This window comes from Juglans microcarpa x Juglans regia, chromosome 7D, assembly GCF_004785595.1.
Source record: "Juglans microcarpa x Juglans regia isolate MS1-56 chromosome 7D, Jm3101_v1.0, whole genome shotgun sequence".
In the NCBI taxonomy this organism is placed as follows: domain Eukaryota; kingdom Viridiplantae; phylum Streptophyta; class Magnoliopsida; order Fagales; family Juglandaceae; genus Juglans; species Juglans microcarpa x Juglans regia.
This window is the reverse complement of record NC_054606.1, coordinates 21,237,466-21,251,366: the sequence shown is the minus strand read 5'-3', so window position 1 is coordinate 21,251,366 and position 13,901 is coordinate 21,237,466. Positions and strand designations below refer to the sequence as shown.

At 32.9% G+C, this 13,901-nt stretch overlaps 1 protein-coding gene across 1 annotated transcript; it reads left to right on the top strand.

Moving 5' to 3' along the window:
* The first annotated feature begins 5,321 nt into the window (after nucleotides 1–5,321).
* On the top strand, nucleotides 5,322–11,009 carry LOC121239622 (lysosomal Pro-X carboxypeptidase-like). The gene is made up of 9 exons (XM_041136902.1): nucleotides 5,322–5,803; nucleotides 6,405–6,579; nucleotides 6,681–6,814; nucleotides 6,919–7,031; nucleotides 7,743–7,992; nucleotides 8,731–8,883; nucleotides 9,017–9,096; nucleotides 9,491–9,540; nucleotides 10,780–11,009. The coding sequence occupies exons 1-9, from the start codon at nucleotides 5,342–5,344 to the stop codon at nucleotides 10,923–10,925; spliced, it is 1,563 nt and encodes a 520-aa protein (XP_040992836.1). The 5' UTR covers nucleotides 5,322–5,341; the 3' UTR covers nucleotides 10,926–11,009.
* The last annotated feature ends 2,892 nt before the right edge of the window (nucleotides 11,010–13,901 follow it).

Below are 13,901 nucleotides of genomic sequence, written 5' to 3'. Positions count from 1 at the left end.
ATTGTGATCTCGTTGGTTATCAAAATGTGTTTCATTGTGATAATCAATCTGTATATATATAGATTGATAATCAATCTGTATATATATATATATATAAGTCTTAGACCGGCCTAATTTAACACGTTTGTATGGATAATGGACTAGTCTTTGGTACTACTGTTGTTTACATGATGGAATCTCTCTGTTCTTTGAAACTCGTGATGAGGATCAAGATCGAGGAGGTTCCTTATTGTAAAATGCTGCTTCAGAAAACTGCCAATGGGTTCTCACCTTATACATGTTGTATTGTTTTTAAATACAATATGCACAGTATTTACAGGCAAAAGTAAGGTATTCGGTTATTGAATAAAAATCAATGTACTTCTAATAATAATGTCGAATATGTGCTTAGAAAAAAAAATGTCGAATATGAACTATTCCATGATCTGTTTAATTGAACCCACCATTGCCCCCCATCAACATTAATTAATATCCTCCATTATATATATATATATATATATATATATATATATAGTCTGAAACACGAAGACAATGTGTTAATTATCTCCATTATTTAATTTGCTCGATCCTAATAAGCTGCTAGCATGCATGAGGTTGTTGGTGGATATATATAGACACACACTTAGCACGTGAGTACTGAGTGAAAGATAGATCATGATCTCCTCCATTGGACTCTATGCGAGTGTAAGAGAAATAGATATATATATATATATATATATATATATATGAAGTGAATCTAATATATATATGGCATTTATATCCTTCACTCTATATATGTATAAAAATAGGATGAGAGTGTGGTGTATAGCATTACTTTATATATATATATATATATATATATAGCATTTATTTGGCATTTAATGTTGTCAAATAAATTTCCAATTAAAAACAGCTATAAATGTTAATTCTGGGTTAATCCACTTCTATCTGATCTCTATGTACGAGACTACGTCCATTCTAGATCTTAATTAACAGTACTCTAGGAAATCCAAATCTAAGATGATAATTATCCATGCAATTCTCTTCTAGATTTCATTTTTAACCTTCCAATTAATTCAGAATAACATAATATATAGGCTAGGCCTATGCACCGTCCAACCTGTACTGCATGGTTTTGGACCCGACCCGTCCGCATACCATGTCCCAAACAACCCGACTCGTAATATTCGGGTCGGGTCAAAAAGAATACACCGACTAAAATGTTGACCCGTAATACGTTGATATTTTATTATTCAATTATAATGGAGTCACTTTTGGGTTTCTGGCCTGGGAACGTCTATAATTTTTTGCCTTGGGAAAGAGAAAATAGAAAGAGAGAGAAATGGTGGGCATTATGGGTCGGATGAGGAGCGAAGAGGAGGAGGCGAAACTGAGGAAGAGGAATGAGGAGCTAGAGAGGGAGCTAAGGAAGAGCCAAGAGAGGGAGTAGCAGATGAGGAAGGAGTTACAAAAGGCTTGGGAAAGGCTCAGAGTCGCCGAGGAGGCAGAGGAGAGGTTCTGCTCGTAGCTCGGTGAGCTCGAGGCGGAGTCCATCCACCAGGCCTGTGAGTACAATACTTGTCTACTCTCCCTCGTCGATTAGCTCTCTTGTGCCACCCACCAATCTGCCTCCACTTGTTCGCATCGGCCATTTGGAGAGAGAGGAAAAAAAAAAAAAAGGAAAAAAGTGCAATCAACAAGGAAAGAAAAGCAAAAAAGGAAAGAGAAAGACAGAAGTACCATTTGGAGGAGTTGAAGCCCTGGCAGAAGAAAGAGAGGCTGAGCTTCTTGAGATTCTTGGGTTTTTGAGCTTCTGCACAATCATCTTTAGAGCAAAAAGAGCAGTTGGCTACCCTAGGGTTTTTAGTCTAAAACACTTTAAGAATGTTAAGAGTCGGTTTGCCCCGTCATTTATCGGGTTCAACCCGACACTAAGCAAAACCGTATTTTGTCAGACGGATCAGATCGGGTCAAATGGATTGGTTGGTTTAACGGGTTTTTTGCACAGGCCTAATATAGGCTAGCTAGCCCCATCTAATTAAATTTTCAGTTCGCTTAATTACGGCATAAAATTATTTTTCTTTACCAAGAATATATATGTACTTATAAGTCAATGATAATTAAAGGGTGCTCTTTTCTAATTGACAATACGGCCGTATCTACATCCCATTATTTATGTATATAACTTATTTCAATATTCTAATAAATACTTTTATTATATATGTAAGTCCCTTTTTTTTTTTTTTTTTTTTTGTTCCGTAACGTTGTTTTCTTATGCAACATGTATATATATATGTGCCACCCATCACGCGCGTTACTTGTGGCACTTAGATCTACGACTTCCTTTTCCCTCGTGGCACTCGAGTTTGGTTGGATATTTGTGTGGGGCAACTTATGATCATGATCATAGCAAGCCTGCGGTTCCTTATAAATTGATACAAAATAAGGACTTCATTGGTCAGTACTATATTATATATATTGAATAGATCGATAGAGTAATACATTGAAATAGAGCTGATCTTGTTGTATGCAAGTCATATAACGGATCATAACATTCCTAGTGTTACTAAACTAGAATTTGGTCCAATCTTTTTCAAAAGAACAATATACAATGGGGGTGAACTACTTGGGATACCCTATTAATTTCTTCTCTGGCTTTAGAGGGAAAGATCTTCATAATGTTATAAGCAAGTTGATGATAGCCAATACCATCTATACCATTTGGAGAGAAGGAATAATAGAATTTATGGGGGCACAAGTAGGAACTTGGAGAACCTACTGTATGACATCAACCTTTGCATCAAAACTATGTTGATCTCCTTACCAAGGATTCGTCCATCTTCTCAACTAGAAGCCTTGCCAGGGACCAGGGTTGTCCTAAGACTCTTTTGGATAACTATCTAGTTATGTGGCTTTATTTCCTTTCTTGGTTTGTACATTTTGTTGGATGTTTCTGTTTCCTTTGTAGGTGTTGTGGGTGCTGTGGCCTTGAATATAATTATGATTATGAAGATCTCTATGTATTGGAGTTTATGAAAATCATACACATCGGAAGAGTATGTATCTGATCAAGGTGAGTTTTTGTAGTTGTTCGATCAGTGAATCCAGTTTACAAGTCTCCAATCATTAATCCAAGTTCGTCTTCACCTGATAGTTGAGTGTGATACGTAAATAAACTAGAGACAAACTCAAACCACCCACAACCCAGATGCCTTTTTCAAGAGAGAATGTTGTTTGGGTGAGATGATCATTTTTACCCTAGTCCAAAGCATTAGAAGAAAGTCATTATATAATCCCTTGAACAAATTAGGGATTATACTTGACAATATACGTTTGACAATAACCATTAGGGCCTTAATCTCAGGCATAAAGCCTAGCCATAATGCCAAGCATTATACATTGCCTGGTAGCCAAATGGGAAGGGGCAAGCTCATATGGGTGCCCCTTCCTTTTCTTACACCATGCTTATTATTGAATTGTTGAAGTGCTGCTAATCTTCATGACTACTTTTTTGCATGAAATCATTTTATGCCACTACAAGAAAAATCAGTTTTTGCAGCCAAAAACTGAAGGGGCGAGTAATTTTTGGCCGCAACGTCCATAAATTACTATAGCCGCATTTTTGTAGTGGCTGAAATTCGCCATCAAACATACTTTTTGCGGCTACAACATATCTTTTGTGGCGACTTTGTCTTGTCACAAATAATAATACCGTGTAAGGGCCTACAATAGCAAGTTATTTCTTAATACGGCGACATGTTTATCGCCACATAAGGGAATTGTAAGAAAATGGTGAATAAAATTTTTCTCGAGAGTTTGTGTATTTAATAATATTTTAAGATGACTTGGCAAAAGTCTCATATGGGAAAGAGATAAGAAAAGTAGATATTTATTAATTATTATTCCACAGCACATGCTATTGCTTTAAGTTATTGCTTTAAGGGCCTGCTTGGGATTGCGGTAAGAGTCTTAAAAAGTATTCAAATAGTCTTAAAAGCTCTTTAATGAAAAACTTAGGTTGTTTGGATATTACATATTAAAGCATTTTTAATCTCAAATAAGCTAAAAATTATTTTTCCCTCAAACGTATTTAATTTTCTAGATAATGTGAAACGTAATTCGAATTTTAAAAAGACTGTCAATAGACAAAAATACTAATACAACTTTTAGATAATTACATCTTTACAACTTTCAGATAATTACATTTTTTAAACTTTCAATGATATGGTCATACTCTTTAAAAACTCAAATAATAGTCATTTCTTCTTCAAAAAGCATTTTTTTAATTTGTATCTAAACAAATGTAACATGTTTGAAAGTGATTTAAACATATAATTACTAAACAGGAAAAAAAAATAATAATAGAACTTATTACATAAGTTATAAATTATAAGCCCTAAAGGTATAAGTTATATTTCTCTCCGCAATCCCAAACATTCTCTAAAACTCATATAAGCTATAAGCCTTAAAATTATAAGCTATGAGCCCTAAAGGTATAGCAAAGATTGCTGAAAATTTCTACTAGAGAGGAGAAGAGATATTGCAACTTGGCATCTTCACATAATCAACTTATGTTTTGATGTCAAGATTATCTCAACCTATCTCAAACCAATCATTATGGGACTCAAAACTTTTTCAACTTTCTAAAAAAAAAAATTAAATTCATCTCAACTTATTTCATACATTCAAAACATATCTTAACTTGTTTATATTCAAACACATCTCAATGAGATTCATAAAATATTATTATTTACAGATCAACTCAGATCCATGCATCTGAGATCAACTCAACATCCAAATGCACAATTAATGTATCAAGATCTCTTATATTTCGAAAAAAAAAATCTTAAAATAGGATATGATGTACACCCTCCAATTAAAGGTTGACATGTCAACTTTAGCTAGATGAATAAAATGTACTCACCCACACATGACATGAAGACATTTTTCTGAATATTTCAGCGGTACTACTCATCTTAATTTGTTAATTAATTCAGTTCATCTTAATTTAGTGTTTACTATACTCATATATATATATATATATATATATATATATATGTGTATATATGCTTAAAGCTCAGATCAACATTATCCAATCGATCCATGATCTCTAGCTTCTAGCGTATTAATTTGCAGTTTACCTTAGCGTGAACACTTACTAGAAGTGGCGGACAAACTAATTAAAGTTCCAAAAAGACCCACTAATATTTTTCGTTTCTGATCAACTAATTATTAATTAAGCAAAGCATAATCTAAAATTACCAAAGCCTTTTAAGCAACAGCTAGCTCGTATATATGATATATCTATTTAAACAGAAGTAGTACTACTGGATAATACTCAAATTAATGAAGCTTTGCATGCATGAAATCTCAGAAGTTTTTAATATTTGTCGATCATCTGTTCTTTGCCATCATGAACTCTCCAACATTTTCATTGCAATGGCTAATTAATTCTTTCGTTCTTCTTATGATCTTCTCAACCACTGTGATCTGTTCTGCAACGACGTCGATGCTTTTTGATATTCCCAGACTGAATCCACTTGGAGGAATTCTACAAGATTCTAATATTGCAGAAACAGTTTCGGATGATTTCCAAACATTTTACTATGATCAAACGCTTGATCACTTCAACTATTGGTCTGAAAGCTACACCACTTTTAGACAAAGATATGTGATCAACTCTAAGTACTGGGGTGGTGCAAATCGTAGTGCACCAATTTTAGTTTATCTTGGCGCAGAAGCACCTTTGGATGCTGCTCTCACTCGCATTGGATTTCTCAACGAAAATGCTGTGCACTTTAAGGCTCTCTTACTATACATAGAGGTACATTTATATATTAATTCATTTACACAGTCAGCAATAGATCATTGCATACATAATCACTGATCTTTGGCTCTTCGGTGGCATATGTTGCCAAAATATACTCTTACGAGAAATTCTATATATCAGCCACTATTTATTTTCACATCTCACACCTATAGCTTTTCCTTTCATAGGGTGTAGAGATGTTTTTCATAAAATATAAGAATATTTTTCGTAGGGTGTGAGGTAGTGAATAGTGGTTGATGAGAAAAAATTTTCATATTTTTATAAAGTCATCGGTGTAGTAATTAATGGCAAACCCTGATCTGCGGACATGACATAATTCAATTTAAAATCAAATCTTGTCAATGCAAGTACTATGAAAGTATTGTATCTTCCAGACTTCCATATTAACTTGTAAGTAGAATCATGATTCTTTCTTACGAGAGGAATTGGACATAAAGACAAACTATTTAGATTAAATTTTGAAACCTCATATTATATATAAAGAAAAATTAAGTACTACTTGTTTTACTTAAAAGCATAGATTGAGAATTTGTAATTTTTAAGGTTAATTTGAAAATTAGTCACTGATCTGGACTCGTTATTATTTTCTCACTAGCACCGATATTATGGGAATTCGATACCAATTGGATCAATATATGGAAGAACCGATCTGGGATACTTCAACTCAGCCCAAGCTATATCAGATTATGCAGAAATCATCATCTATTTGAAGAAACAACTACAAGCACAATATTCTCCAGTAATTGTCATTGGAGGATCATATGGAGGAAGTAGGTGACAATTTGCTTAATTTCCTTCTAATCATGACTATATATGAACTGAATTTTGATATGTTTTTTTAAAAGCTATAGCTTTATGATATTTTCTTCAGTGCTAGCTTCGTGGTTTCGGCTAAAATATCCTCACGTTGCCATTGGTGCCTTGGCCTCATCAGCTCCAATCCTCTACTTCGAGGACATCACTCCACAAGATGGATATTACTCTATTGTCACCAAGGATTTTAGGGTAATTAACCATCTGAATGTGTACTTTTTCTCTTCTTTTACCTTTTCATTTTTTGTTTTTTTGGCAGTAATTAAAAAGTTCATATCACTCGGATGGTACTGCAGGAAGCTAGTGAGACTTGCTACCAAACTATAAAAAATTCATGGTCTGTAATCGATGAAGTTGCATCTCAGCCCGATGGTCTTTCTATCCTTAGCAAGACATTCAAGACTTGCAAGTACGTAAATTTCCATGACTTTCTTTTAGGTTAGGATTGGATAGTGAGTTAAGATTAAAGTTGAAAGTTGAATAAAATATTGTTAGAATATTATTTCTTAATATTATTATTGTTTTAAGATTTGAAAAAGTTGAATTGTTTATTGTATTTTGTGTAAAAATTATAATGATGAGATGAAATGAGTTGAGAACCCCTCTCAATCCAAACCAAGCCTTAATCAATCGACAGCTTGAATTTGACGACTTCAAATAGGAAAAATATAGACACATGATTAAATGAGTTCTACAGTAGTATCTATTGCTTATTTAATGTTGTTCAAAAAGCTTATACGGACAACAATAAGTATTGTAAGATGCAGTACTTCTTGTGTCTCTCTCCCACTTGAAGGCATTTTATATATATATATATATATATATATATATATTTATATATATATATATAGTAATAATTTTAGAGTAATGCTATATGTAGACCACGCTTTCATCACACTTTCATCTCATTATGTAAGATGTGACATATTTATCACCATTATATGATAAAGAATCATCCAATAAATGATCATATATATATTTAATTATGATAAATCATGTGTCAGATGCATCTTACATTATTGAATGAAAGTGAGATGGTAATATGATAAATAGAATTTTCCATAATTTTGTGATCATGACTCTGTTTTTCTTCTTTTTTTTTTTTTTTTTATTTGCTCAGGGCCCTAAGCCAATCTTCTGAGCTCAAGAGCTATTTGAAGTTGATGTATGCCACTGCAGCTCAATATAATAGTCCCCCACGTTATCCGGTTACCATTGTCTGCGGTGGCATAGATGGAGTTCCTCCTAAAACAGATATTCTTGACAAAGTATTTGCAGGTGTTGTTGCTTATTTTGGAAATAGAGGATGCTATGTTAATGCACCCCAACAAATATCTGAAAGTGAAACAACCGTGGGTTGGAGATGGCAGGTAAATTTATAACTAGATATCTAAATATCTCCTCTAAAACATTAATCTTTCTTGTATAATTTGATAAATAGTTTTTGGGGAAAAAAAGGAAAATGACAATATATAAGATCAAGGCGACAGTCGTACATATAGAGCAATTTACATCTTGTGCCTAAAATAATAATATATTTTTATTTTTATTACTAATAAATTAGCAGCTCATAGACCATTTAAGTTTGAGAAGTATTAGGTCTACACATAAATCTTGTACAAGAAAATTTACACGTTATTATTATACGTGGGTTAATATAATACGTCAGATCTATTTTATAATATAAAAAATATTTATAATATGATGACATGAATCGCATTAAACCACTTGTCAATGCATGTGTAAGCTTTGTTGTGTACGATCTATTTTGACAAAATTCATTGTAAGAAAAATTCTAGACATAAGCTTCACACCCTGAACACTCATTTAAAAACATTTTAATCACATAATGAAAATTATTCCAGATATATTTGTAAGTAAAATAGGATAAAAATATAAAATGACATGTTTTTAAGTGAATGTACAGGGTGTGAAACTTATGGGTAGCACTGCTCTAATTCTAAAGAGTTTGGCTTAATTTTATCAATGTTGGACGTGTCCCATGGATCGATTGAGTTGCAAATTAAGGTTTTTTTTTTCTCTATCTGTAATATTATAATAATTATTTGAATTTTAGTGACTACTTAATTGTCTGTGCATTAATTTAGAGATGCAGTGAGATGGTGATCCCCATAGGAATTACAAAGAATACAATGTTCCAGCCCTCGCCTTTTAGCCTTAGCGACTTCAATGATTGGTGCAAAAGCATATATGGCGTACCTCCTCGGCCTCATTGGGTCACTACTTATTATGGAGGCCATGTACGTATCTTATAAATTAATTAATTAATTTACTTCTTTTTCTTTTTTTTTTACAACAAAAATAGTATTGAATCAAATTATATTCTGATTTTCTTTTATTTCATTTCAATGGCAAAATATTGCATGCATGCAGGATATAAAACTCACCCTCCACAGGTTTGGAAGCAACATCATTTTCTCCAACGGGCTCAGAGATCCTTATAGTAGTGGCGGGTACGTAATTAATTAATTTGTTGATAAACAATATTTAAGTATTACCAAGAAATCAAAAATAATAATATGTTTACTGAACTAAGCTGTAATTTAGAGAAATTGTGTTCTAATTTATGATCTTAGATTAATTTTGTATCCTCAATTATACGAATTAATGCACCACATTTTAAGGAGCTGTACAGTAGTCTACTCAGACCTGCATGGTTTATTAATTAATGTCGTTTCTTGTTTTAAAAGTTTTATAGTATCTCCTTAATATCTGTTCATCATGTGGTACATTTTAAGTGATTTTTCATTTATGTGCATGTAGATATATAGAGCTACTAATTAAATTATATCACATCAATAAATATATGTGACTAAAGATGACAAAATCTATTCTCTATTCATGCAGGGTGCTTAACAACATATCGCCAGGTATCATTGCTCTCAATACACTGAACGGTATGCGCGCATGTACTGGGCCAACTCAATTTTTTTCACATTTAATCATGGATATGTTAATGTTTAGAGTAAACTTATGGGTGTAATCGGTCTAATTTGATCTAGTTTTGGACATATTTTAGAACAAACCGGTATACACCGGTTTTGATATTTGAAGAACCGATACCGGACCGATTATACCTCTAAACCAGTATTTTCGATTTTATCAGTTATGGTCCAGTTTTAATATAGTATTAGTAGATTATATAGTTAGTATAACTATACTATAGTGATATAGTGATATATAGTGGATTACTAATTATAGTATCAGTATTACTTTTAGTATTATTGTGTATATATAATAGTATAATATAGTGATATAGTATTTGATTATGTATTTTAGTGATAATATGTTAGTGTCTAACTTATTTATATATATGATTATATATGTTAGTGATAATATGCTTGGTTACATATATGTTAGTGATAATATGATGGTTACATACACTTTTTGTTTGAGTATATATATTGATCAAATGTATAGAACTATATTTATCAAAATGAATATATATTATAATTTATTATGCTATAAAATGTATTTATCCTTAATATATATAGTTTATATTAATAACATATGATCAAATGTTCATGTTTAAGATTAAAATTTTATGTTATAAAATTAAAATTTTTAATGATACTCTTGCATCAAATGTTATATTAAGATTTATAAGATTAATTTTATGTTGTTAGATTATTATTATACATGAATAATAGGATTTTAAAATTTAATGTTATATTAATTAGCATTTAGCGTATAACTTAAAATTATTTTATATATAGTTATATATACTATATATATATAAATTATAAAAAAATTATATAATATAAAAAATTAAAATATATATATGAACCGGTCTAGTCCAGTTTAGTCCAGTGTTAGATAAAGAAAAATCGAAACCAGACCTGTTTCAATCAATTTTGAGAAAAATAAAATCGGTACCAAGTCGAACCGAACCGGTTTTGAACTGAATTGAACCCACCGCTTTGGTCCGGTTCACCAGTGCACTAGTTTTTTTTCACCCCTAATTAGCAAAATCATAATATTAGATGCCTAAAAGCATATGAGAAATGTTGGGCAAATTTAAACAATTGGGGTAGTTGTACGTAGCATCTAGTCAAAAGTCGTGTATATGTACATATATAAACATATACAAAAAATTTAAAAGATAATCAAAAGTGTTGTTAATTTTCAAATTGCAGGATCTCATTGCTTGGATATACTTCCCTCAAAGCAAAGCGATCCAGAGTGGTTGATCATGCAGCGAAAGGTTGAGATTAAGATCATCAAAAGATGGATCACCCAGTACTACTTTTATCTTGATTCTCTCTTTCAGGCAATAAATTAATATCACACGACAATTTTAATGTGTATTATATGTCTGTCTGTGTATTATATGTCTACGAATAATAATAAGTATATATGTACGTGATGTACACTTCATATATATGACATTGAAGATATCCAAATTCACCCCCTAAGATCTACCCTTTGGTGAAATATAAAGAAAAACAGAAAAATAATAACAACACAAGAATTTACGTGGAAACTTCCAAAAACAGAAGAAAAACTACCAGACCTAGAGAATAAAATACACTATATGAAAAATTATTACAATCACACAATTTTTCTCCTCATCCCAAATGACACCCACAAAGCTTTCCCACTAGTAAAACTTTAATTCTCACCTCTTTCCTTTTTACAAGAAAATGCTATTAGAAGACTTTTCTTAGAGTCACAAGTTACTAATTAAGCTTATGATTTGATGTAATTAACTAAGAGGTCAAGCACCCTATTTATAGGCCATGTGCCTTGGCTCCTCCATCACTCCCCACCGATGTGGAACTCCAAAGGAGCATAAACCCAACAAAAAACTCCGGTCTTAATGAGAAGATTGAGATTTTATTATTTATATTCTTTTTCCCGTATTGGTTGTACTCCTCGTTGATCGAATGGTAGAATATTTAACTAATGAGGTGAAGTATAGAGTCAAGATTTAAACTCAAGATATATACTCTGATACTATATAAAATTATCACTTATTTAAAAAACTTCAGTTGATGAAAAGAAAGATATTTTATTATTTATATTATATTTTAACAAAAACAAAACAAATGGTAGTAAGTCATTGATCTAATCAGGGCAAAAACTGCAGGATTACTCGTGAATTTCCCTACATAAATTATGCATTTATCTTACATTATGAGACTGCTTGCCAACAACGAACTGACATGTGGATTATTTGATTTTTAACTTATCACATGCCCAAATGAATGAACTCACTCCTCAATGCTTCTTCAAATTTGACTCTACAAAATGGCAACATTCACATTGAAGAGACAACAAAGAGACTATTGTCGAAATACCATGTTAAGGTGTGTTTTGTAACCACCAGGTCGGAAATAGAGACAGTCATTCTCGACCCACGTTGACAGCGCTGGCCTTGGTTGGTGTCGTTTGAAGCCCACAAGAGTGATCCGAAGAGACAATACGGAATCCTTACGTACATTCATTACAGTAAATAATAAATAAATATAGCAAATATAAATTGAGAATGAGACAAATTTACGTAGTTCGGAATAGGATCTACGTCGACGGCTCGTTTGGAGGGCAAAGCCACTATAAATGAGTGTATTTTACAATATCTCATGGTCTCTCATATCAAACTATACAAACCCTAATGCTTGGAGAAAATAATAAAACTAAGCTTCCATCTGGAAGTTGAAGAAGCTCTCGTATCCATTAACCCAAAAGTCCCAATCTCTCAACTGATTCGATCCCTTTTATTGACATCCCTCAGTGGTCTGTAAAAAATTTAACTTTATCTCACTTCATTTTCTATTTTTGCGTGCCAACCCCTTACCTTTATTTTTTTATCTTTTCCATCACTTCCTTTTGAAAAGATGCCCTCATTTCCTCAACTTTTGTACCTCATCTCCTTTTTCACTATTTTTCCTGATGAATGTCACCCAATGGACTGAGCCATGGATGCCATATTGGGCCTGGCTATTTTATCTATTCCAGTTGACCTCTAATGTCTGGATAAGATAATAAAATTGAAGCATCCGTTTAGAGGTTGAAGAAGCTCGCACATTCAGTCATCCAGAAGTCCCCTCATCTCAGCCAATCTGATCCCTTTTATTGGCCTCTGTCAATGGTTGGTAAAGAAATTATCTTTATATCATTTCACCATCCACTTTTGCATATCAGGCCCCATTTCTCGCTATTTTTTCCTCATTTCTGTCACTTCCTTCTGACGTATTTTCCTTCATTTCTCAGTCTTTATCTCATCATCTTATTTTCTCTCTTTTTTCCTTATGAGGGCCACCCAATGCACTGGGTCATGGATGTCATATTGGGTTTGGGCTATTTTATTTCTTCCAATTGACCCTTAATGCCTGTAGAAAATAATAAAAATGAAGCTTTCATTTGGAAGTGAAGAAGTTCGCTCATCCAGTTGCCTAGAACTCTCATTCTCTCAGCCAATCTGATTCCTTTTATTGGCATGTGTCAGTGGTTGGTGAAGAATTCAGTTTTAAGTCACTTCATTGCCCACTTTTGTGTGCCAAACCACCTTTCTCTCTATTTTCCTCTCATTTCTGCCACTTCCTTCTAACACCTTAACATCCTTTCCACAGTCTTTGTCCTCTCCTCTCCTTTTTTAATCTTTTTCTCGATGAAGGTCATTCAATGGACTGATGCAAGGACGCCATATTGGGTCTGGGCTCTTTTATCCCTTCCAATTGACCCCTAATGCCTAGAGAAAATGATAAAATTGAAGCATTTGTCTGGAAGTTGAAGAACCTCGCACATCTAGTCGCCCAGAAGTCACATTCTCTCAGCCGATCTAATTCTTTTTATTGGCCTCTGTCAGTGGTTGGGGAAAAAATTGACTTTATGTCACTTCACTATCTACTTTTGTATGCATGACCCACCTTCTCTCTATTTTCTCCTCATTTATGTCACTTCCTTTTAACACATTTCCCTCATTTCTTCAGTTTTTATCCTCTTATTTCATTTTCTCTCTATTACCTAATGAAGGATTAATGGGCTTGGGCTATTTTATCCCTTCCAGCTGACCTATAATACCAAGAGGGAAAAAAAAATGAAACTTCCATTTGGAGGTGAAGAATCTCACATATCCAGTCGCCCAGAACTTTCCATCTTTCAGCCCATCCGATCCCTTTTATTGGCCTCTCTCCATGGTTGGTGAAGAATTCGGTTTTATGTCACTTCATTGTCCACTTTTGCATGCCCGGTCCTTATTCACTCTATTTTTTCATGATTTACGTCACTTACTGATAAGTGTGATTTTTGTGTGATT